Source organism: Chaetodon auriga, chromosome 23, assembly GCF_051107435.1.
Source record: "Chaetodon auriga isolate fChaAug3 chromosome 23, fChaAug3.hap1, whole genome shotgun sequence".
NCBI classification, from domain to species: Eukaryota; Metazoa; Chordata; class Actinopteri; order Chaetodontiformes; family Chaetodontidae; genus Chaetodon; species Chaetodon auriga.
In genome coordinates this window covers 847966-874070 of record NC_135096.1, presented here as the reverse complement: position 1 = coordinate 874070, position 26105 = coordinate 847966, and the positions used below count along the sequence as shown (strand labels likewise).

The 26105-nt window shown below is 43.0% G+C and overlaps 2 protein-coding genes across 2 annotated transcripts in view; both read left to right on the top strand.

Moving 5' to 3' along the window:
• Positions 1–25006, top strand: part of LOC143315970 (uncharacterized) — a 169499-nt gene extending 144493 nt beyond the window's left edge. The window contains exons 11-14 of the mRNA XM_076723600.1: positions 20929–21102; positions 23270–23443; positions 24244–24290; positions 24459–25006. Of these exons, the coding sequence (XP_076579715.1) occupies positions 20929–21102; positions 23270–23443; positions 24244–24290; positions 24459–25006 (943 nt within the window). The remainder of the gene's footprint in view (positions 1–20928; positions 21103–23269; positions 23444–24243; positions 24291–24458) is intronic.
• Positions 801–20844, top strand: LOC143316274 (NLR family CARD domain-containing protein 3-like). Its single transcript, XM_076724154.1, has 5 exons — positions 801–839; positions 2628–2754; positions 7412–7480; positions 19007–20355; positions 20389–20844. The coding sequence occupies exons 1-5, from the start codon at positions 801–803 to the stop codon at positions 20842–20844; spliced, it is 2040 nt and encodes a 679-aa protein (XP_076580269.1).
• Positions 25007–26105: the final 1099 nt, after the last annotated feature.

Genomic DNA, 26105 nt, shown 5'->3' with positions numbered 1-26105 from the left:
CATAATGATGTTAATACAATTACTGACTTTGATCAAATTGTATTTACCCTCTCAATAAGCTGCGACAGTTCAAGATCTGTTACATCACTGGCAGACACAGAGCAGAGATATCTGAAGCATGAAGTTAGGGCAAGGTCCACCTTGTGCCAGACTAGCTGCCATGACTTCCCCAGCACTCCGAACCAAAGCAAAACAACACAGCCAATAAACTGCTTGATTACAACCAGAGTACAACATTTAATAGAGCCGTGTAGTAAAGTGAAAGAATCTTCCCTTTCTCATCTGAACCTCCAGCAAAGAGTCTGTTTTCCATCTCTACCAACATTTCTGCAAAACAGCAAACACAGGAAATCCAAAAGGTCTCTTCTGTCTCTCTTTTTTTTCATTTAATTAGCATTTGAGCCCACTATACCACCAGAGGCGCCCGTATGTGGGGAATTCCTTTCCTTTTTGTTCTTTATCTTTCTCCTGCACCTGGCCTTTTAAGTATTGGATGTGTAGAATTTTTCTCTTATTGTGAAATTAAATACAGACAAACATTTTTACCTGGGAGGAATTCTCTGCTAAGGGCACCAGTATCGACGCCTGCTTCACCAAAGAATGTGACCTGAAGTCTGCTTTTGGACGTGGTCTTCTTCTGCCGTTGCCACTGTTGAATGCCTCTGCTAAAGAGGTCAGTCCGCGACACACAGATGGAAAAAGGTGTTTGATGAGGTCAAATGAGGTCACAGTCAAATCGCAGAGGAAAGTAATCGATCTGTGATTCTTCCAACTGCGCATGCGCATGCCCCTAGGCAAACATGGAGGGCAACGCTGCCAGCTCCGGAGAGACATCACAGGTAAAGTCAATAATAACGTGCATAGCCATTATTCATTTCATAAAATCAAACAATTTTTTACAATATACATTTCTTGGACTCACATACTTATTGCTTTAGCTTACAAGCTAAAGATATTTACACGCTGATGAATCTAGCTTTGTGCTATCGTTACTGGGATTAGAAGTTGGCCAGTGCTAATTAGTTAGCACTAAACGGCATAATTTGAAACATATAATGTTACCCCCCTCAGAAATACACTGTCTCTATATGTTCATAATTTTCGACCAGAGCATTAACAGTCAAGCCAGATTTGGGATGAGTTATCGTGAACCAGTAACTTTGTGTAGAGTTAAGGTTGATATGGAGAAATAAACCCCGACATGATGACTCTTCCCGCCTATTGCACGGTTTACGAGGGAAATTATCAGTTTGAGACATAATGTTGATCAAAATTTGACTTTTAGCGATTTATAAATTGTGTTATTTAGCGTATAAATCTGCTCGTTGTATAGATCCAGTCACTTTCCCGCTGTTTTGCTAACCTTCCTCCTGGCTGAGTGCATTTGTTTTCAATGAAGCCTTTGAGAAATCTGTGCAGTTCTGGACGCCTTTTTTCTCACTCAGGTGCAATTTAAAGAGATCATCAGCACTGCACAAAATTTTATTTGGTGCCAATGCTGAATAAGCGTGTGTCAGGGAATGTCAGGCTGTTAGCTCAGGGACAAGCAGGAGAAGCTGCGCAGTCAGGTCTGAGGCCGCAGCAGGCAGTGCAACGCCCGGGAGTGAAACAAGCAATGGCGCGGGAGGATACATGAGTCATTTGTCTGGACAAACATTCAGACAGACGAGGTCCCTGATTCTGATTTAAGCAGAATGCAAGGAAACAGCTGCAGATGTTTTAAATTCTATTATTTACCTCAGAATATTTGCTGGAGCTTCAGACCATCATCATGTAAACTATTGCATTACACAAATTAAATTCATTCATTCATTCATTTTCGATACCCGTGTATCCCTTTGCGGGGGACTGTAGCCTATCCCAGCTAGCAATGGGCGAGAGGCGGGACAAATTAAATTTAACCCAACATAATTATTTCATCAGAATGTAGACGCCTTCTGAGTTAAGTTATTTTGCATTGATGGAACACAAAATATGAGAATAATAGTATGCCATCTTTTTAGATCTTTTCCAGGATTCTTTAAGGCAAATGGCGTTTTGCAGCTTACAAGTCAAAAGAATATGGGAAGAGTTTTTTGGTGAATGTATTCCTTCTTGATAAACAATATGAAAAGACACCAAAAGAGGAACTGCCTCTCATGCTGGCTGGCCTTGGAAAACGTACTCTAACCATCTCTGAAAACATGACACATTCAGAGGTATGCTACCATTCATTTACTGCCTTGTGTCAAGTCATATCTAAAGAGAACACACATCTCAGAATTCATCTTCAGGCATAATTGAATTCACATTTGCATGATGAAATACACGGTGTTTCAAAAATGTAAGTCATTGCAATAAAGCTTTAACCTTGCTTTTATCTCTTAAGTTTTCAGATTTGCTTGTGAGTGCATATCCAAGACTGGCAAACATCTGTGATGGCTGGATGCTGCACAAGTCCACAGGTATGTAGGCATATACACTGGATTAACGCTGTTTCAAAATACTCTGCCTCCCACTGTTTGCTCCAGGGGAAGACGATAAGGTATATTCTTACATTTTAAACTACTTTTAATTGAACATGAACATCTTTTGCAAGAAGTACAATGTTGAATGTAGCACTGAAATGCACTTCCTTTTTCTTAAAGGTGGATGCAGCCTTCCTCCTGGAAAGGAGCCGCCCTGTCTTCAGTGAGATTGGTTCTGCCGAGCACCAGATGGAAGTAAACATCATGAACTTTCTCCAGGACTACCTTCAGGAAATTGAGGACTCTGGTATGTTTAAGATGAAATATAATGTGACCTCTAGGATAACACAGTTTCATGAAACGAGACATGGAGGGCTTACAGATGGATGACTTGCATAGATATGTTGGCAATAACTAGAGGTGTCTGAACAGTTGCCACACCATAAAGCCTGTCATCCAGCCACAACAAATGCAATTTTTGTCAAAATCTCCATGTAGTTTCTGCTTTGATTTATCACTTGAGAGCCCAGACAGGATTCAACTCAGGATTTTGTTGAATTCACTTTGATTGAGAACACCTGCCTCTCCATCTGTACACACTCATTTCCTATCAATGCGTGTTGGTACCTCAGCATCTTTCCTGGTGTTGTTGTGCTTTCTTCTCTCATAGGTTCCCGTGGATCATGGCTGTGCATGTAATGTGGATGATGGACATGGTCCTCTCATGTTTATGTCCCAGTTTCATACTAGGCTGACAGTAAGTTTTAGTGATCTTGTATGATTTAGTGGTCATTACGTGTCTCAGTGTTTCGGGCTGACAGGTGGATCAGAGTTTTTCACAGGTTGACCAGCAGTCAGCCTGCAGCAGTTTTTGCTGGTTTCTAACAATTTTCAGTGGGTTCAGAAGGGATTTCTCTGGTTTGATTGATTTTACATGCAGTTGCCAATGAGGACTTCAATATTGTCTTTATTGTTGCTATGGAAACCAATGACCTCCCTCAAGCCCTGAGCTCAGTGGAATGTTGATGTCATCTCTGATAGATCAAAGCCACTTTGTGACGTATCAAAGGAGTGGACCAGGGCTTTGGAACACAGGTCCTTATATGGACGAGGTTTCACTCCAGGTGTTGCTGGATTGACCTGAGAGTTCATACAGGATTCACCTCAGGATTTTGTTGAATTCACTTTGATTTCACTAATTTCCAAGTGTTTTCACATAGATGTTTTGAGGTGTGACAGATTTTTCAAGAGGCTTTGAGCAAGTGCATTGTACTCTGACTCACAACTGGACAGTGCTACGGTTGGCTTCTTTTGGTTTTCCATGCCACTAAAGTGCCACCCTTCATTAGGCTTATATAAAAACCTGATGTACTTTGTCTATCACTGACATCAGCAGGCCAATCCGTTTCACTGTATGCTTGTATACCCAGGTTCTCATCACTTTTCCTGTAGCACAACTCTTTGTTAATTGTGCCTTTGAGATACATCAGTACAGCTTAACTGTACAATCAAACAGATGAGGCTTCCTACTGCCTTTCTGTATCATGTGTCATCATTCATCAGTGCTGCATCATCCGCGTAGTTCAGTTTTTGTTCACACGGTATGGATCTAGGTTTACAATCCTGCATGTTGAACCTCTCCAGGATTTTTTCAACATACTTTGTCTGTGACATTGTCACACAGTTGTCACTCTGGTTAAAATCAATGCCAAGAAAATATCTGAGTTTGCCCAAATCCTTCATTTTGAACCTTGCTGTAAGCATGTCTTTCACAAGCTGCAATGCATTTTCATCACGTGCTGCAATGATGAGGTCATCAATCCAAATAACCATGATCACCTTATCATGTTCTGTTTCCCTTGCGTAAACACAGTGGTCAGCCTGGTTCTGTTCAAACTTGTTTTGGGTTAGATAGTCATGCAAAACCTTGTTCCAATTCCTACCCAACTGTTTTAGCCCATACAGTGACCTCTCTAGCTTACACCAACTTTTCATGTGAGTGTGAGATTTCACCTCGTACCCCTCTGGCTGTTCCATGTAAATCTCACATTCTATTGGTGCATTTAAGGAGGCTGCTTTTACATCCATTTGGTGCAACATCAAATCTTCTTGTGCTGTTTTCTGCATCAGCACTCTGATACTAGTCAAGTTAGCTGTAGGAGAAAATGTCTCCTCATCATCTACACCCATCTTTTGACTGTATCCCTGAGCAACATATCAGGCCTTGTATTTCTCAGATCCATCAAGATTGTTTTTAATAGCATACACCCATCTACCCCCCACTGCTTTCTTTCTGGACTTGATCAGTCTCGTCATCAGACACATATTTAGACATTCTACAGTCTGTGTATCTGTCTGGCATCCTTCTCTCTCTCGAAGGGTAACACCTGGGCTCAGGCTCACACTTGACCTCTACTGGCTGTGGTTGGTGGCGGCTCACTCCAGGCTGGTGGCTCACTTCAGGATTATGTCCTAGTGAGACATGGTGATCTGGACTTTTGGACTTGTACTGAACAAAGTCATCTACAGGTGTTAAGTTAGTCTGTGTCTGCTGCCCTACACTTGTTTTAGCCACAAATTTTACCACCCTGCACTTCTGCACTTTCTTAGTGTCAGGAAAGTAGACAATGTATTCTGGACTGTTTTTGTCTTGTTTTTAAGCAAAACACTCCAACCCAAACCTCTGCGTTCTAGGCAGGTTCGGCTGTCTGCCTGTCAGTGCTTGGATTGGTGTCTGCTTTGTGCGTTTATTAAAACATCTGTTCCTCTCCACAGCAGCAGTCTGGACTGCATAAGTCCACAGATGTTTTGGCAGATTACTTTCAGTCAACATGCACCGTGCCATATCAAGAAGTGTGCGCCAATTGCGCTCAGCAGTGCCATTCTGGTGAGGAGAGTAAGGTGCTGATGTCTCATGTCTAATCCCATGTTTAATGAGTAGAGCCTGGTAACCTTTTCCTGTGTATTCAGTACCTTGCGAGATCTGAAACGCTTGATCTTGCCGTATGGTGCTGTGTCAGCTAGAAACTTCTCTGTAGCTTTTTAAGAAATACACAAACACTATACTGGAAAAGTCATCAGTGAATGAAAGTGCATATCTGTGACCATCTCTGGACTCTGGGTGGATCGGTCCTGCCAAATCTGTGCGTACTAGCTCTGGAGGTGTTTTAGCTCTCGTATCAGGGTCTCTGTTTCTGCTTTGGAAAAATTTCCCCAAAGTGCACACTTCACAATGTGGAGGTTTGTGTGTTGGACCTTTAATTTTCATGCCATCAACAACACTTTGTAACCTCTGAATGTCATCATAGTTGCAGTGCCCCAGAATCTATATATAGAATAGAATCTAATCTATATATAGCATATATATGCTAGTCACCTTTTTCTACTCCGTACACACACACACACATATATATACATACACATATATATGTACATATATATGTGTGTACACATATATATGTACATATATATATATGTACACACACACACACACACACACATACATATATATATATATATATATATATATATATATATATATATGACTCTGCTGCTTAAGTTGGAGATCCCTCCACTTGTGGTAGTAAGGCCGGTAGTGTAGAAAACCAGCCTTTGTACATTGGTCTTTTAAAGGCGGGTCACCAGTCAGTGTTACAGGGAAGGCCCTGCAATAAGCATCCCAGTCCTGCAGGGATGCGGGTGTGTGTAGACCAATTCGACAGCAGTTCAACACAACGAATGAAACAAAAACAGCTGCAATGTGTCCTCGTCTGTTTGATTGCTATGAGTCAAATCAAAGCCTTGAAAGATTCATAGAGCATGCTTTTGATGTAGTAATACTGATTACTCACTTTGACTTCAGCCGTTGTAAATCTGATGCAGCGTTGGACAATGGGACCCCACCTTCTCCAAGGAAGAACTTGCCCTGGTCCGTCTTGTTTCTATCTTGCTGTTTAAGGGAAAACGGCCTGATGTTGTTGAAGTAGCATTCCAAAAACTCCAGAGAAACAAAGAAAAATAATGAACTTGTTTCCCTGTCAGTTGGTGCTCCAACAGCAGGATAACCTCACAGTAGTGTCTGAAAGATGTGACTGCAGTGTTGGGGATGTAATCGCCACTGATTAGTTTTTGGTGGATATAATCAATATCCCTCTGTACAGCAGTAAGGACATCTTTCTTTTGAGACCTGTTGCAAAAGTCACTGAGGTAACACAGAGTAGAAAAGGTGTATTAGTCACTACATCAGTGCAAGTCACAGTGCAGTGGTAATAAGATCAGCATACCTCTCAGTTGGCTGAACTGTCGGGCACATTTGAGGAGTGTTGGTGACTATGAATCCTCGACTCTGAAGGTGAAGGCATAGGCTGACACAAGACGCTGGATCTTTGCAATACTCCTCGAGCTCTGAGAAGTCCCAAACTCTGCCCTCTCTGGCAAATACGTTCTGGGAGGCAATTGCTCTGGATGCTTCTTGCTCTCTTTCCTCTTGTGTGTTGGTTTTCATACACACCCTCTTCAGATGCGTTGGGCGGTGGCCTATGATGTTTTGTAACCCTAAATGTCCGACCAACACATCACTAATTTCTCTGCCTGTTCCACTGTTATAATAAATAGCAGCGCAACTTGGTGGCCGTTATCCTGCTAATTTCTGTGTGGTGTGTGAGCGTGTCAACAGGTTGAAATGCCTGAAATGTCTAATTTCACATAAAAATGCATTAAGACACATAGAATATGCTTAAAATGTTGACTTTTTGAAGAGCTGACGGGGCCGCATCCTACCTTTCAATCTTCCAACTCCTTCTGGAAAGTTTTAGCCCCCCCTACACAGCATCACTTGTTGATCACACACCCTCTTAGCCAACATGGGACATGGGACCAAGACTGGCGTGTTCAGTGCCCCCGAACTAGGGGGCGCACGTTTCAGGCCATTGATGTGTTGTTGATGTGTGTTTTTGTTTGTGTAGGTGTGAGTGCAGCTGCTTATGCACACTGGAGCAGGTCCCTGCTCACACAGGGACGACAAACGATCCAAGGTAGGTGAAACAGTAGGTAAGAGTAAATTGTTTATTGATGAATGCATGTTTTTATTGTTGTTGTTTGTGAATAAACTAAACTGCGAGACAGCATAGTTGTGTTAGACATGGCGTTTTATTATATTAATAAAGAAATAACAATGACAGTCAAGGTTCAAAATCAAAGCACACACCAAGCAATGAAATAATATTGGAAATCAAAACAACAGAGAATAAAAAGATTTGACAGGTAATAAAACAAACCTGAAAAAGGGTGGGTCTCTTTGTCTGTCACGGCACATACAGCTGGTTAATCTAGTGTGTTTTCCTGATTTCTATCATTCAGAAATCTCTTAGGAGCTGGCTCCAGAGGACTCGCTGAGTCTGCCCCAGCTGCCAAGCCTTATCATTTGTCTCCATCTACTGGTCAACAGTCCAAACTACAGCCTCAGTCTTTTGGCCAATCCTGCTTTTGCGACTGAGCGTCTCTCTGTCATTCTGTCTCTCTGTCTGTCTGTATCTCCCTCTTTCTCCCTCCCTCTCTGTATGTGTAATTGAACAATAATGAGTGATAACTGTATGAATCGTATTTATTCAAAGTCACAATGTTTTTCATGAAAGTTAAATGAACTGTCAAGATGATATTGTGATTTCAAAGTAATAAAATCTCGATGAAATACCACTTCAGGCTTAGGTACAAAACACACAAAGACACACACAAGCAAACAACAAACTGTGACAAATCTCAACTTAACAACTTTCTAAATTGATTAAGAACACACACTAATCACTGCAAAAGAACACGTCAACAACAACATGTTTTTTCTAAGAGTGTTATGAACAGAACTGTAATTGTGAACAATAGTTTGATGAACAATTTCCAATGAACAGTGAACATAAGCTATAAATCTAGATGTAATACCACTTCAGGCTTGCTGGGTCGAAGGACAGAGGATGTCACACTTTGTACAGACTGTAAAGCCCATTGGGGTGATGTCAATTATGATTCTGGGTTCTACAAATAAACCTGACTTGTTTTTCTTCTCCTCCCTCTTTTATGTCTTCAACATCGTGTAAGTTGTGGACTCTTTAGTCTGGTCTCAGTGATCATAGGGACTCTCCAGATCGGCTCTATCCTGCACAGCTTACTCCTGCCTGACCAAACAAGAGTAAACTCTCCTGGGCAGAGCCAAACTGGAGAGTGCCTATGATCACTGAGATATACAAGCCTCCACGCCACGTCAAGGCAGAGTCCATGTGGAGGGTTTTTTTTTTTTCTATTTTTTTTTTTTTTTTTTTCTATTTTTTACTTTTGTTTGCTTTTGTTTTTCTTTTGTTGGGGGGCTAAAATGTATATAGACTATACAAAGATCAGAAATCTACACAGATTGGTTTGTCAGTTCCGTCTTGGGGAATCATCTTCTTTTCTCGTTCCTCTCGCTCCAGCTGAACTCTCAGGCGTTGCGCATTTTCACAGCCAAATCCTGAGTGTGGTCCGTGCAGGTCCCCTCAGCGGCTACCGGAGGGGGCGACGACAGACAGGCAGGCAGACACAGACAGAGCCTTTAGGATGAGGCAACATGAGGGGAGGTGGCGAATCAGAGGCAGGTTGAGGTCAAAGGTCAAATGGGAATAAGACTACCGTTTGGTTTGGTTCCAGGTCCAGATCCAGCTGCAGGGTCAGACAGGAGGCTGGGGAGACGATGGAGGGTGGGTGGACGAGACAGCCGAGGACAGAGGACATCCGGAGCAGCCAGGAGTTTGTCTGCAAGAGAATGACAAAAGAGTAGCATGCAGCATCATCCCATCAACATTTTATAACTTGTATACAAAGTTTCTGAATATATTCGTAACCCAATAAGGTCTTGGCTAAACTCGAGTTCAACTGATTTAACAACCCGACAACGCCACCCTGGGAATACATCATGTTATTAATTATTACTTTGATCACACAGGTAAGAGTCACAAAGAATTAACAGAGACGTGGTTTTGAGTTGATAAAAAGAGTTTTCTTTTGTTTTTAATCTCCTTCAGTGATGCAAAACATCACAAACAATATGACATAAAAGAACATAAAACTGAAGGAAGATTGTTCAGTGTCTCGGCTTCAGTGATTTTTAAATAATTAAAAACATACTAAGAAGAACCTAGAAAAAAAAATAAAAATACGAAGGTGGAGGGCTTGACTAAAAAAAGGAAACATACAAAGGTGTCACACTTTTAGGTTGGCATTAAAATAAAACACTGCAAACAAAGCACACTAAAATATAAAAGACCACACAAGGGAATAAATAAGTCAAATCACACAGCCACCTTTTACACGGTAAGGCCCAAGGCCACCTCTGTATGAATCAGCCAGTTTTAAAATGTAGTTACACAAAAACAAGCCTCGCAACCCTAAAACAAGCTACAATCTTTGGTAAAATGTAAAACGAATTAAGAATATACTAAAAATATATAAATAATAAAAGATATATGTATAAATACACTAAAATCATTGAATAAAACCTCGCACTTAAACCCAATAAAAGAAATTAAAAACTCAAGTGAGTTTCAACAAGCACAAAGCAGCAGTGGCAGTCACTGCTGCAAAGACACAAACACAGGTTGGACAATCTTGCTGTCTGTGCGTTGCTCACTGAAACACTACAACAATAGTAAAATTACCTTGGCTGTACAACACCCGATCAACGCTCAAGTTGACCGGCCGTGGACACAAACACGTCATCGCTGTCTTTTTCGAAGCGTAACAGCACCACACGGAGGCAGCAAGAGAGAGAGAGAGAGAGAGAGAGAGACAGAGACAGAGACAGAGAGAGAGAGAGAGAGAGAGAGAGAGAGAGAGAGAGAGATCAGCTGGCGCGCCGCTATCCACATTTATGTGCCACTCATGGTGCTGATTAGGAGCCTCGCTGCACGTGTGTGACCGGAAGAAGCGGGGACGTTACTGTTAGAATATAGCGGTGGTGGGGCAGACCTAACCTGCCGGTTACATATAGAATGTATCCAACACCTACTCTGCTCTGTCCAGCATTAGTGTTTCATAGGCTGCTCTATTCAAATATGCTGCAATGAAAAAAAGCACAGGACTAATGGATCACACTGACATGGACAGACAGACAGACAGACAGACAGACAGACAGACAGACAGACAGACAGACAGGGACAAAGGTCAAAGATCTCGGTGTTAAAGGAGTATCTCATTGTTCTTTAGCAGTGGGTCCAAGACTTCAACACAGATAAACTGTTGTGTCCGTAGTCACTTGTCTCCATCTAGTGGACAAAACAAGCCATTGCACCCACCTTAGGAAGTAACAACGACCATTAGTCCTACACTTACAAACCATTAAAAAGCAGTGATTTTGTCCTCAAATCAAATGGAAATGCAATCAATGGAACAGAACGACTACTGTTAGCAGAAGTAAAGTGTTTTTTTTTTTTTTTTTGTTCTATTCCACAAAGGGCCGAGTGGCCGAAGGTTTTCTTTGGAGCCGAGCAGCAGCACAACAGACTTGACTCATTTCATCAGCTGATCCCAGTCTTCAGACAGCTGATTGGTCAGACTGCGTGCTCTTGATCGGTCGGAGGAAAAAACCTGCAGCCACACGGCCCTTTTTTGGAATAGTTTGGACGTGCCTCTGCTAGAATGAAATGCATTCCGTGGCACCTGCCCCCCTTTCTCTCTGTCTTCAGCATTTACTTATTTATTTATTCTTTTACTCCTTCATTTATTTATTTGTCTGCTTGTTCTTGTAGCTGTTTAAATGATTTGTTCTTCCTCATGTCTGGTGATTACAGTTATCCATATATCATTAAGGAATGTTTCACATGCAGTATTTTATGTCTTTTCCTGCAGTAGCTTTTTCAATGTTTAAACATTTTGTTTCTCAAAAAAGTGAGTTGAAGAAAAGACAGTGCCTCTGTGTTTTTCACTTTTTTGTAACCCTTTCTATGTCAAGACTTCAAGGAGTGTAGTGTAGAAAAAGTATTTCTTTAAAACATGACGGTAAACAACAACACAACAACAAATGAGTGAACAATAAAGAGCAATGGCTGTCAAAGCGGATAAGTGGTCTGGTGTAATAGTCAGTACGCTTACGGGACCCAAATTATTATTTTCTCCCTGTCTTCTGCTTTTATGGCTCCAATGTTTCACGGGATCTCAAGCGTTTCTCCATACAGGCCTGTAACAGTTTCCAAACCGCTCACTTGGAGGAGGAGCGCGGCGATGAGGAGGACACACACGCAGCTGGCGGACAACAAGTGCATCCCTGCGACTCTTTCAGATCCTCAGTCTGTTCGCCCGGTTCTTTGTTGAAAGCCCAAGAACGGTCCGAAGCAATCTTCAGTTCACAGTCAAAGTATTTATTGAGGTCACATATAAAGTAATACAGCGCTGGTCTCAGACTGACAGAGCTCCCGCAGGATCTCCGCCAGAATGAGCTCAGTTCCTTCCTTTGTCTCCGCCATGTTTCTGTGGCAGGAAGCTGCTCTTTAGCTTTTCTTGCTTGTGTAGAAAGAGGAACGATCAGCCGGCCTGTGAGGAGCCACGATCCTCTGACGGTCTTTGATTTGAACTTCAGGACCCAGAACTCCTGCGTGGTGACCTGGTCACTGACCAGGTGAGCCTGTGAAGCTCAGTGTGATGCTGCCCTCTGGTGGTTGCAGCAGTCTGTGCTGCTGATGGTTTGTGTGGATTTTCATTGTGATGGTTGACTTTGAAGAGTTGCTGCTGGATGTTGATGTTTGTCTTCTTTCTGTTCATGAAGCTTTATTGAAACAGGAGTCCGTCTCTGCTGGTCTTTAACTGGAACAGTTTCAAATATTCTCACAGCTTCACACCATGTTTTCATTGGTTTGAAGAAAACTGTGTTTAAAGCTCAGTCGCAGGCAGAAATGAGCACATCCAGAGTTTTTGAAGACGCTGATTGATTTTCTCTTCAGTTCCTGAAATGAATCCAGTGTGAACCATCAGAAATAAAGACAGACTTGCTGCAGCATTAATGTAAATGATTCAAGTATCAGTAAAGGTCCAGTGTGTCAGAGATGGCCAGAACTTTAGAGTCAAACCACTGCCACTGTCCTCCTGGCCTGCTGTCTGGCTCTGGCATCATGCAGAACCCTCAGTGGGGGGACAGTGGGCCATCAGAGTTTGTGGTCGGGGACCTCTCACACCTGGTGTAGAAGGTGTTGAAGCACAGACCTGCTGTTTTGTATATGCTGATATATGTTGTTGTTGTTGTCCTCAGGGATTCTTTGAGACTCCCAGTCATGACACTCCATGCATCCTGGAGCTTGTCAGTTGCTTCTGGAGTCCATCACCTTCCTGTGGTCCTGGATGGTTTAGTCCTCTTCAGGTGCTGTCTCAATGTTGGGACCATCTGTATGATGCAGTGATCTGAGAGTCCAGGACACTCACAAGGACGATGGACAAGATTTCTCTCTGCTCTCAATAAGAACTTGTTCCAGGATACTGGAGTAATGTTGATGTGTTTTTACTGCGTCCAGCTGTTGGTGGTGTAAAAACATGTCGCTGTCGTTATTTGTCGCAATCTGAGCGTTTTCTGTCTTTTGACAACAGAAATCCATGTTGGTGTCTGTTGAGTTTCATGTGAAAGTCGAGAAAATGAGCGTCTGAAGACACATAAAGACGTCTCGACCGTGTCATGAAATTGCTGCCACTGTAAAATAAACATTTCCTGTTGAGGTCATTCAGTCTGTGAAGGCCACAGTTTTGAGTCTGAACGAGCTGCAGCGACTTTTAGTGTTGTTCTTTTTATGCAATGCAGGAATGGACTTCAGGGCCCGACTGAACCTCCTGACGTCTGTCTTCAGAGGACAGATGGACCATCACTGTGGGAGAGGAGGCGTCTGGACTGTCCTGCAGTACTGACGGTCCACCTCACGTAAATACACCAACACTGAACGATTGCTTGGATTCAGGAATGAACCGTCTCCTGCAGACATGCTTGATTTAAAGCTTGGATTTTGTAGACTTGGTCAGCTGTGTTAGTGTTTTCTTTGCTTCTTCTTTTAATGAACGTAGTTTGAAAAATAGACGGTAAGTGCACCCATAAAGTCCACCTCTCTGTTTACAGGGAACTTTCAAGGTAAATTTGTTGCATTTATCCAGAAAAAATATGGCTAAACTGAGAAATGAATGTCCTGTTTGATTAACTTTTAATATATAATGAAATGATGTCTTCAGTGGGTCATCACATACAGATAAAGTCCATACCAGACTTTTATGATTAAGACTAAACTAAGAGCTAAGATTAAGATGAAGCCATCATATAAACTCAGTTTGTTTTCCATCCAGAATAGTTTATTTCCATTTCAGACCTCCTCGTGTCTCATGCTCTTCATGCTGCTGCACCTTTAAACCTTCCTGTTAAAACCCCTGATGATAAAAACAGCTGATGCAGCGAGTGTGCTGCCTGGGCGTCTGAAACATCTCATCTTTGGAAACTGTCTTCATGTTGCTGCTGCAAATCATCCAAACCTTTCACACTTCAGGGCTTGAACCCAGGAGGCTCCAGCGTCACGCTGACAAATCCTGATTTGCTGCCAGTAAAAATGCAGTGAAGCAACTCATTAACTGATTGTTTTCAAGCTCTAATTTTTCAATTCATGTTTTTATTTTCATTGAACTCCTGGAAGGAGTTGAAATCCCACATTTTAATTTTCTGAATGTGTTTGATGCACATTTAATATCCTGTTAATTTTCTGCATGTTACGCTCAGAATTTGAAGCCTCCTCTTTAAATCTGTAAATCGGTGCTCCACATGTGTGTTTGGCCTTCAGAAGTGACTGATGAATGTCTCAAAGCCGATGCCTCCAGCGTCAGTGCTGAAACACCGACTCTAACCCTGCATGTGAATCAGGAGTTTGCATCTCGTTGGTGTACTTTCCGCTCAGTTTGTTGCGTGTACGCTGTGAAGTGGAGTTTTGTTGCGCTCATCGATTAGCGAATGGCTCCTTCCACCTTTTGCTTTTTGTGACGTGCTACAAGTTTCCCAGCAGAGCGACGTTCTCATTGAAATCCACTGAAAACTGATCGGTTCACATGTAAAAAAGGATTTAGTTTCATTGTTCTTTAAATCCATTTTGTCTCTGATTGTAAGGGAACATTTATGCCTCATAAAGGCACAACATGGCGTGTGGCTCCAGCTGTAGCTCATTGGCTAACAGTTCAGCACCTTTGCAGCAGGTGCATTGTTGTACCTGGATATAAAGGTGCTTTTTGTCACTCGGGGTGCAGAAATGTTCTTTCAGAGGTAACAGACAAGAAAGAGCAAAGATGTCTCATCATCCTGAGTCATTAACACAGAAATGAATTCCAATGGAAGACACGATGGCGCTAACATGCTTCCTTCCTGACAACACTGGACAAAAGCCCAATCTGACGGCCACAAGTGTGTTTGATGAGACCCCAAATCTCACAAACCTGTAAACTTCAATCACTTGTAGAGTCACAGTAAAGCAGCATTTTAGCCAAGTCTGCTAAGAGGAGAGGGTCTTTTCCAGCTGTTCATTGCTTTGTTCATCTTTGCTTCATATCATGAAGTCCATTGACTCCACCTGACGCCTGCAGCTCCGTTCCTTTTGCTGCTAAACAGCTAAAATAACCCACTGACCGACTCTGTCATGTCATCTGATTGCGATCATCATCAGAAGCAGCCGGACCAGCTGTCTTTGCAGCTGAAGTGTCCCAAACCAACGAAGCAGCTTCAAACAGACCTGCAAATTCGGGCTTGTCAGCCAGTGTGATCACTTTTGTTGGTGTAAACTGGTTTCTCCAGTTGGACGACTGTTTAAAGTTTACTTTCACTTCCTGCCTTCGGTGTGTCGCAGTTTGTTTTCTCCTCTGAAGCTCCAGCTGAAGGTAAAGTAACTCGTTTCAGGTGTTTTTTAGTCAAGCTGTCGTTAGCTTAGCTTCAGCACAAACGGCATCGATCTGCAGCTCCGTCCATTGTTTCTCCAAACTCTGAGTTTAACTGTGAACTCTGGACGAAGGAGCTGAAAGCAGCTCCGTTAAAAACATCGGCTATGTTGTGTGGATGTTTATGAGTGTAAACGCTGGAATAAGAGCAGAAGCAGAGCGAGTTGATCCTCAATAGTTGATGTGGAGACAGCAGGAAGGAGCATTCAGAGGGCTGTGAGGAGCTGAAACCTTTTATTTTTCAATTCAATCTGTAACTGTGTCACTAAATGAGCTGTCAGAGCTCTGAACTCTCCTCCAACAGCAACGAGTGTCGCTTCTTTTTCTCACTTTGTGGTTCAATGTGATCAAGAATCAAATCAAAGATTCCTCTTTTAATATGACCTGAGAGGGCTTGATTGAGACAGGCTTTTATTTTGAAAGGATCTCTCAGTGATGGAAAGTAACTAGTTTACTTAAGTAATGTTATAAAGAAGTACAGTCTGGAAGTAATTTTACTTTACTTGAATATTTCTGCTATTTTACATTCCTCCTGTGTAAATATTTTACTTTCTCCTTCACTTATCGATGATCGAGGATCATTCAGGTGTAAAGAAACTTTCAGCCATGTTGAATTTACTGAATATTCCAAAAACTGAAGCTTCCTGTCAGATTCAGTCAGTGTGTGTCAGTGGATGTCAACGGTCGTCCAGCCATCAAGTGTGTGTTCACTTCACTGCAGCTTCATGGTGCCATCTAGTGGACTGATGGAAGTACAGCAGCTCGCCCTCACACTGCTGTCTGACTGCATTCAGCTGACACTGATATGAAAGACAAGATAACAGCCAATCAGAGGAGGAGCAGCTGATATTTGGACAGGAGAAACCACGAAAGGATGATTTCAGCTGATGTGCACATGAATGATTTGTGTTTCCTCTCCAGATCAAAGTGTGTGTGAGCTGACGTGAGTTCAGCAGCATGAATCGGTGTGAGGACAGAGAGGAGGGAGTCCGTCCCTCTACACCTGGACCTGGACCTGGACCTGGACCCAGCTGTGTGTCCTTCAAGAGTGACCGGTCAATGGATCGCCTCTTTCATTTTAAACAGCAACATGTCTCTGACAGACAGTAAGTTGTTCTCAGTATTAAACTCGTGTTGGACAATTTGACCTGAAATGTCCACATGTCCTCCTCATGTTGTCCACTGCTGATGTTTGTCCTCATTAAATCCAGTCTGACCAGTTGTCCTTCTAATGTCCATGTTGTCCTAGAATGATGATGAAGGTTAGAGCTAGATTAGTGTTAGAGGACATTTGTCCAGTCTGTCCCTAAACAGCACTGACATGTCCACATGTGGACACTGAAAGCTGAGGATAATATGAGGCTTCAGCACAAATCCAGTGGGGACCTTCCAAAGTCTCTTGACCATCAAACTTCCTCTTTGAATGTTGGACTAAAATGCTTCAGCGACCATCGTCTCTAAATAACAGTCAGGATATTTGTGCTGAGTCTCGTGATGCAAACGTTAGAAAACGGACCAACAGAGTCGGTGCTGATGGACTCCACAGTTTAGTTTGTTGTCTGTCAATCACAGTAAAATCTGCTCAGAAATCAGTCTGTTGAGTCTTGCTTTGGTCCAAGATTTGATGGACAAATGAAGCGATGATCCACAGACTGAAATTATTCAGCTTCATGTTTGATTGAACTTTGGTGTGTTGATCCTTTTTTTGTTGATAGCTGCTAGTTTCTCCAGCAGCTTCTGAGTCTGAAGAAGAAAAAGTCAATTTCCATCCCTGGTGGTCTTCCTCTGTGTCTGACAGGATCGATGGGAGACCAGTCTCTGCTGGACCTGGATCTGGATCTGAGTCTGGACCTGGACCCAGCTGTGTGTCCTTGAAGAGTGAACGGTCGATGGGTTGCCTCATTGATTTTAAAGTAGATCGATCGTCTGCTGCAAAGAGGTAAACTGTTAATACCATCAAAATATCACAGATTCTTGTTTGAACTGTTATTTATCCAGAGAAGTTTTTTAAACCTGTTTGTTTATTTTCAGCATCGTTCTTCTTCTCATTCGTTTGTATCCTCACATGTGGAAGCTGCCCAGTATAACCAGTCTTCAACTCTTGACTCCAGTTGAACATTTCCTCCACACACACCTTCTGACTGATGACTGCATGAGTATAAAACAGTGACTTAATTGAGGCTAACAGATGCTAACGAAGGCTAACCCTGATTCCACTGAGTTCCTCCATCAAATCAACATGTTGTGGTTTTCAGTCATGTGACAACACAAACACAAACATGTCAGTGATAACAGCTGGACTGAGATCAGCTGCTGTGAAACACAGAATGAAGCAACACAGAGAGTCTGAGGAAACACACAGTCTGTTTGTGATTGATGCTGCTGATGGATTCACAAAGTCAAGAACGACACTGACGGCGGCATCATGGCGCCTCACATCAGGCTGGAGTTGTGCCTCTGTGAAGACGTCTGATGCAGAGAAGGGTGTTATGGGTAACTAAAGGCTGCAGGAGCTCAGAGAGGAGACAAAGCTCAAATATGTATTGTGTGTCCAACAAGTGAACAAGAACAAATACATGTTGTCCAAGAATAAAACAGAGAGCCATAACAACTTCTATGAGCAACAGCTGCACCTGTTTCCTTCATGTAGAGAGAAGAACTTTAATGTGACTCACTGCCAATTTGTGCTGGACAGGTAGCATCCAGTTAGCTTGTGTGAGCTGTGTGATGCTGTCCACAGTATTATAGGGGTCAATGAGAACTGGAGGGACTTAACCAGACAAGCTGGTCAACCAACACAGTAAAGTGAAAGCTGCACAGAAATGCAGACTGGACTGTTGATTCACGGTGGGATCAGCAGCATGAGCAACACTTTAATGTCAGTGGAAACCATCTGATTCAATGTTGGAATCAACACTTCAGCTCAAAGGACCTTCAGCTGGTGTTTGTCTCTGTGTGGACAGACATGATGTGAGCTAATTCTTCATGATTCCTCCACAGAGTCCACCAGGAGAGCTCAGAGGTTCCCAGTGGTCAGTCTGCCCAGCAGCATCAAACTCACCTGGACTCCATATTTATGGTCTGTACATGTACAACAGCTGCTTTCACATCTGTTCTGTTCACAATAATCACGCTACACTTTTTAGACCAGTGGACCGTCAGTCTGTCCAACATGGATCTGATGTTTGCTTCCATGATTTCACTTTGTGTCATTGATATAATCTTCTGTTCCTGCTGCTGGAGGAGAACATTGTCTCTTTTGTGAGGAACGAGCTGAAGAAGATCAAGACGGTTCTGAGTCCAGATGACCCAGACTGCTTAGAGAGTCAGGGGCAGGATGAGGATGACGATGCAGAGCAGAGGAGGAGCAGCAGAGAGGCATTTCTGAAGATCACACAGCACTTCCTGTTGAGAATGAAGGAGGAGGAGCTGGCTGAGCGTCTGCAGAGCAGTAAGAGGATTTCTCTAAAGGTTTAACTGCTGGATCAGTGGAACATTCACTGATGTCTCAACAGATGGACCAAAATATGTTCAGACAAGGACATTAAATTCTCATATGAACTTTATCAATCACTTATTGATGTATTTGTTGTGTCTTCATTCAGAACATTTTGCTCCAGTTTGTCAACGTCAACTTAAATCTAACCTGAAGGAGAAGTTCCAGTGTGTGTTTGAGGGGATCGCTAAAGCAGGAAAGCGGACCCTCCTGAATCAGATCTACACAGAGCTCTTCATCACAGAGGGAGGGACTGGACAGGTCAATGATCAACATGAGGTCAGACAGATTGAAACAGCATCCAGGAAACCACACGGACCAGAAACCACAATCAGACAAGAAGACATCTTTAAACCACCTGGACGAGATGAACCAATCAGAACAGTGATGACAAAGGGAGTGGCTGGCATTGGGAAGACGGTCTTAACACAGAAGTTCACTCTGGACTGGGCTGAAGACAAAGCCCACCAGGACATACAGTTCATGTTTCCATTCACTTTCAGAGAGCTGAATGTGCTGAGAGAGAAAAAGTTCAGCTTGGTGAAACTTGTTCATCACTTCTTTCCTGAAACCAAAGAAGCAGGAATCTGCAGGTTTGAAGAGTTCAGGGTTTTGTTCATCCTTGACGGTCTGGATGAGTGTCGACTTCCTCTGGACTTCCACAACGATGAGATCCTGACTGATGCTACAAAGTCCACCTCAGTGGATGTGCTGCTGACAAACCTCATCAGGAGGAAACTGCTTCCCACTGCTCGTCTCTGGATAACCACACGACCTGCAGCAGCCAATCAGATCCCTCCTGAGTGTGTTGACATGGTGACAGAGGTCAGAGGGTTCACTGATGAACAGAAGGAAGAGTACTTCAGGAAGAGGTTCAGAGACAAGGAGCAGACCAACAGAATCATCTCCCACATCAAGACATCACGAAGCCTCCACATCATGTGCCACATCCCGGTCTTCTGCTGGATCACTGCTACAGTTCTGGAGGATGTGATGAAGACCAGAGAGGAAGGAGAGCTGCCCAAGACCCTGACTCAGATGTACATCCACTTCCTGGTGGTTCAGTCCAAAGCGAAGAACATGAAGTATGATGGAGGAGCTGAGTCAGATCCTCAGTGGACTCCAGAGACCAGGGAGATGATTGAGTCTCTGGGAAAACTGGCTTTTGAGCAGCTGCAGAAAGGAAACCTGATCTTCTACGAATCAGACCTGACAGAGTGTGGCATCGATATCAGAGCAGCCTCAGTGTACTCAGGAGTGTTCACACAGATCTTCAAAGAGGAGAGAGGACTGTACCAGGAGAAGGTGTTCTGCTTCGTCCATCTGAGTGTTCAGGAGTTTCTGGCTGCTCTTCATGTCCATCTGACCTTCATCAAGTCTGGAGTCAATCTGCTGTCAGAAGAACAAACAACCTCCCGTGAACATCCAGTGTCTAAATTTGTTGTCCACTTGTCTAAAGTCTTTAAAGACAGAGAACCTGAACTAACACAGCTACACCAGAGCGCTGTGGACAAGGCCTTGCAGAGTCCAAATGGACACCTGGACTTGTTCCTCCGATTCCTCCTGGGTCTTTCACTGCAGACCAATCAGACTCTCCAACGAGGCCTGCTGACACAGACAGGAAGTGGCTCAGAAACCAATCTGGTAACAGTCAAGTACATCAAGAAGAAGATTGAAGAGACTCCTTCTGCAGAGAAAAGCATCAATCTGTTCCACTGTCTGAATGAACTGAATGATCGTTCTCTGGTGGATCAGATCCAACAGTCCTTGAGTTCAGGAAGTCTCTCCACAGATAAACTGTCTCCTGCTCAGTGGTCAGCTCTGGTCTTCATCTTACTGTCATCAGAAAAAGATCTGGACGTGTTTGACCTGAAGAAATTCTCTGCTTCAGAGGAGGCTCTTCTGAGGCTGCTGCCAGTGGTCAAAACCTCCAACAAAGTTCTGTAAGTAGAATTTAGTCATTAATAAATGTTCTCTCTTTTAACAAAAGAAAAATAAATAACTTCCTGTTTCCTTCCTGTGTCTCTTCAGACTAAGTGACTGTAACCTCTCAAAGAGAAGCTGTAAAGTTCTGTCCTCAGTCCTCAGATCCCAGTCCTCCAGTCTGAGAGAGCTGGACCTGAGTAACAACAACCTGCAGGATTCAGGAGTGAAGCTGCTGTCTGCCGGACTGGAGAGTCCACACTGTGCACTGGAAACTCTCAGGTCAGATCAAGTTACTGTTTGTATTGACAAGCATAAAGGCTGTATCATGTGTAGCTCTGGAGGATGAACTACGATGTAAGTTTGACAAAACAGCTTTCTTTGTTCACTGAGGTTTTCTTCATCAGCCTCTGTGCAGCTTCCAAAAGAAGAGATGTTTGGTTCATCATAACTGTCCCTGCAAATAAGACAAGAGAGACATGCTGACAGAAAGCTACGAGCCGATGATAAATACCTATAAACTCATCAGTTGTTCTATTAGCTGCAGTACCAGCAGTGTCAAATGAAACTGACAGTAAATCAGGACCAAACATAAAACCAGAATCCAAAGTGGTCTCTAGATTCTGTACCTTCATCATTCTTTTAGTGTGTTGAAGATTTGCTGTGTCAGATTTAAAGTGTTAATGTGACCTGAAGCAAACAGAGACAAAATGATTGATTACCAGCTAAATGCAAGAAGGTTCCTGTGGCTGAAAACAACATGAAGCATCAGGTTTGTTCTGCTGTGGTCACACAGCTTTGAACGTCTGGCTCAGCAGGTCTGCAGACAGAACGTATTCCCTCAGCTGAGAATCTGGATCCTCATAGAGAAAACCATCAGGAGAAGAATTAAAGTTCAGTCTGAAACTGTGAACAGAACCTCGTCTGGAGCAGGTCAGGTGTGGGCAATGTTTGTTTTGACCAGAGAGAGAGGACTCATCAGGGAAGATGGCGACTGCAGGGTCCATCCAATGGCTGGACAGGCTGCTGTTGGCAGGTGCTGGTCCAGTCTCAGAGCTGGGTCTGGGTCCAGCTCGCCAGAGAATGAAGCAAAGTGGTGCTCGATGTGTGTGGCCATCAGGAGGGATTGTGACAGCCTCAACCACAGACACAACCAGAGCTCCACACAACACAGCCTCTATGGCTGACTCAAAATGTTCCTCTGAATATATCACACAACTCTGAGCTTTCAGTCAGTGGAACAGCAGCACAGCTGTGTTCTTACAGACATGAGGGCAATGAATGGACGCTTGTGTGGCCTGAGCTACGCTCAGTGAATTATTTCCTACCAGCTCAGTGAACTTGTAGCTGAAACGTCAGTGTCACTCACAAAAATAGGAAATTTGTGTTTCAGTATCTTAGACTCTGAAACTTCACTGCTGAAAATATCTGAAGTATATTCAGATTATATGTTTGCACAAAACCTTTTCAAACTTGGAAAAATATTTCCACAGCTAAACTTTCATTTGTGAAGTTTCTTAAATGAAACTCACAATCAGATTCGTACATACTATTTTTTCACATGTACACAAAAGACGATGTTCAACTGAAGGCTGTGAAATTATTTCTGAACATCATTTCAGAAAAACTCAAACTGTCAACGAGCTTCATTTTCTCCCAGATTCATTTTTTCTATCATGTGACGTTGGTTTCTGGATGTCTGTTTATTTGTGATTCAGTGATGATTTATTGTCACATCTACAACATGTTTATGATGGAACAGCAAAGATTTGAACACACGCTGAGAAGAGATTCAACATTTTAAAATAAAAGTTCTTTTTCTTCTTCTTCTTCAGACTGAGTGGTTGAAACCTCTCAGGGAGAAGCTGTGAAGTTCTGTCCTCAGTCCTCAGATCCCAGTCCTCCAGTCTGAGAGAGCTGGACCTGAGTAACAACAACCTGCAGGATTCAGGAGTGACGCTGCTGTCTGCTGGACTGGAGAGTCCACACTGTGCACTGGAAACTCTCAGGTCAGATCAAGTTACTGTTTGTTGTAAAAGCGTTGAAGTCTTTCTTTAACCTCAGAACTCCACACAGTTGACAGGTACATACATTGATTGGCAGATTTTTTTTTCTCTCAGTGTACCTTATTAATGAAGTCTGGCTGAGATGGAAATCATCAGTTAGGTTTTCTTAGCACGTGACTTTGATTAGTGGACGTCACTTTATTCCTGATTCAGTCATGATGAATTACCACAACGGTGTCGCTGAGGGCCTTCAGGAAGTGAAGTGTCGAGTGTGAAGTCATTGACCTCAAACACAGAAACTGTTAAGAATTATTATGTGTTGTAAATCCTCCCACATGATGCTGCTCAGCCTGTCAGATCTCTGCATTTTGATTGCAATGATTTGACGGACACAGCAGGACCCTCAGATGATCTTCCATGTGTGTTGTTCTGTGTGTTTGCAGGCTGTCAGGCTGTCTGATCACAGAGGAAGGCTGTGCTTCTCTGGCCTCAGCTCTGAGATCCAACCCCTCCCATCTGAGAGAGCTGGACCTGAGCTACAATCATCCAGGAGACTCAGGAGTGAAGCTGCTGTCTGCTGGACTGGAGGATCCTCACTGCAGACTGGACACTCTCAGGTATGAAGAGGCTGCTGCAGCCACAGTCAGTCACTGTGAAAGAGGAGGAAGAGCTGGAAACATGTTGTCTGTCTTTTTGGTTGATGGTGGATGTGAGTGGGACATGAACAATCACACATGTAGGAAACCTTTGTCCTTTGATCACAACATAAACACTGGTTGAACATGAAAAGGACATATTTGTGTTGGAGGTCTCAAGGAGAACATCTCCAGGAACAAACATGATGACAGAGCAGGACTTTTGAGATGCTTCATTCCAGTGTTTTCCTCAAAATGTTGGACTGTTCCTTCATCAGTGGAGAACATTTGGACTGAACATCATCTTCACAGCAAACATGGCTTGTAAATATTTCCATGTGCAGACATCAAGTGGCTCTTCTTGTTCTAGTATTCACACTTCTAATGAACACATGAAGCATGGTCACATATGGGACATGACGAGGAGAACCGTGTCCAATAATCAATGATTAAAGCTCTGTTGGTTTGTTCAGTGAAGGCAAAGTCAGACTGATTATTGATCATCACAGGTGGGACAGCAAGAGAGCGATCAATGAGTGAAGCAGCTTAGAATAGAAGTCAGCAACAGATTGAAATGAGGAAATGAGCTGATGAAGGCAGATTTAATGATGAGAGAGAATCAGTTTCGCTGTCAGTGTCTGAGCAGAGCTGAAGAGGTTTAGGGGCAGCAGGGAGAAGCAGGCCGGATCAACATGTTGTGTTTGTGTGTATGAGAGTGATGTAACGTCCATGTTTGCATGCTGAAAGAGGACGTGCTGCTCTGACCCCCCTCCTCCTTTCAGGGTGGAGCCTGCTGGAGTCCGATGGTTGAGACCAGGTCTGAGGAAGTGTAAGTGTGTCTTTAATTTGACTGATGAAAACAAAGCAGAGCACATTCAGCCATCTTCAAACTGTGACATCACTCATTCACATCTCTGATGTCATCATCAAACTGTCCATCAATCAACAGATGATGGATCAATAACTGCAGCTGTTTTCTTCTTCTTCTCTCCATCAGATTCCTGTGAACTCAAACTGGACACAAACACAGTGAACAGAAACATCAAACTGTCTGACAACAACAGGACGATGACGTATGTGAAGGAGTGTCAGTCATATCCTGATCATCCAGACAGGTTTGACCAGTGGCCTCAGCTGCTGTGTGGAACTGGTCTGACTGGTCGCTGTTACTGGGAGGTCGAGTGTAGAGGAAGAGTTTCTGTATCAGTGAGTTACAGAAGAATCAGAAGGAAAGGAGACAGTGAAGAGTGTGTGTTTGGATGGAATGATCAGTCCTGGAGACTGTTCTGCTCTGATGGTTGTTACTCTGTCCGTCACAATAAGAGAAAAACATCCATCTCCTCCTCCTCCTCCTCCTCCTCCTCCTCCTCTGTCTCTCACAGAGTAGGAGTGTATGTGGACTGTCCTGCTGGCACTCTGTCCTTCTACAGAGTCTCCTCTGACTCACTGATCCACCTCCACACCTTCAACACCACATTCACTGAACCTCTTTATCCTGGCTTTGGTATCGGTTCTGGTTCCTCAGTGTCTCTGTGTCCTCTGTAGGAGGGAGAGTCTCCTCCTGTTAGAGAAACACTGCTGAACAGATCAGTTGAGTCTGTGCAGGATCTCAGTCACATCAATCTTTCAGGTTATTGGAATAAATTGATCAATGAACTTTGTTGAAAATGATTGAAAAGATTCCTCATTTACTTTGTGAACTTCTTCCACTTCCAGTCCTTTAAAGATGGAAGCTGTGATCATTAAACTGTGGAAACACTGTTGACTTGAACCTTCAGCTGTGTGTTGATTTCAATTCTGGATCTTGTTCCAATCAAAGCTGAATGTTACTGTGAGTGTTTGTTGTGTCTCTCAGATCAGGACTAGAGGTCCACTGATACGTTTTTTTCAGGGCTGATACAGATTATTAGAAATCAAGGAGACTGATAACCGTTAAAATATCAGATATCACCTTGACTGTTTCACTTCATGTTGTGTTTTCATGGTTCATTTTACTCAACAACAACGAGCCAAATCAAGAATCAAGTGAGCACAAACTAATTCCTGATGGCTGATAAGACTTGAACTGTTTGTTGACGTATTAAGACATGAGGAAGGTGACAGCAACCTTCAAAATCCAAGACAAGTGACCACAGCGAGAGCAGCACAGGTTTCCCTCAACACCAGAGACAACCTGAGGGATGTGGACCTCGTTAGCTGACGTCCACTTCATTCAAACAACTTCATTACTACCAACAAGTCTTCAGTTTGACCAGCAGAGGTTTTGGTGTCTGATAACATGTCGTGATACTGTTTGTGACTCAAACTTTGATTTGGAGTCAAGTTTCATCTTCGAAAGCAGAAAAACAAGTTTGGAAATCGTTGTTAAACAAATCTGTCAAAGACTTTTAGAAAAGTCTTCAAACTTCAACGGTACATGAGAAACAACTGAAAAAAAGAAAACTTGATCAACATGAACCAGAGATGCAGAATTTATTGTGAAAAATCAGTTTGATTTTAATGGAGTTTTTCTGTCCTGCAGCTTCTTCGTAGTCGATGGAAAAAGAGGAAAAACAATGACAGAAAAAGAGGTTAAAAAACTGGACTGAGGAGGCTTCATCATCACCAAAAATGAACCACAAAATAATGGAAATGATATGAAATT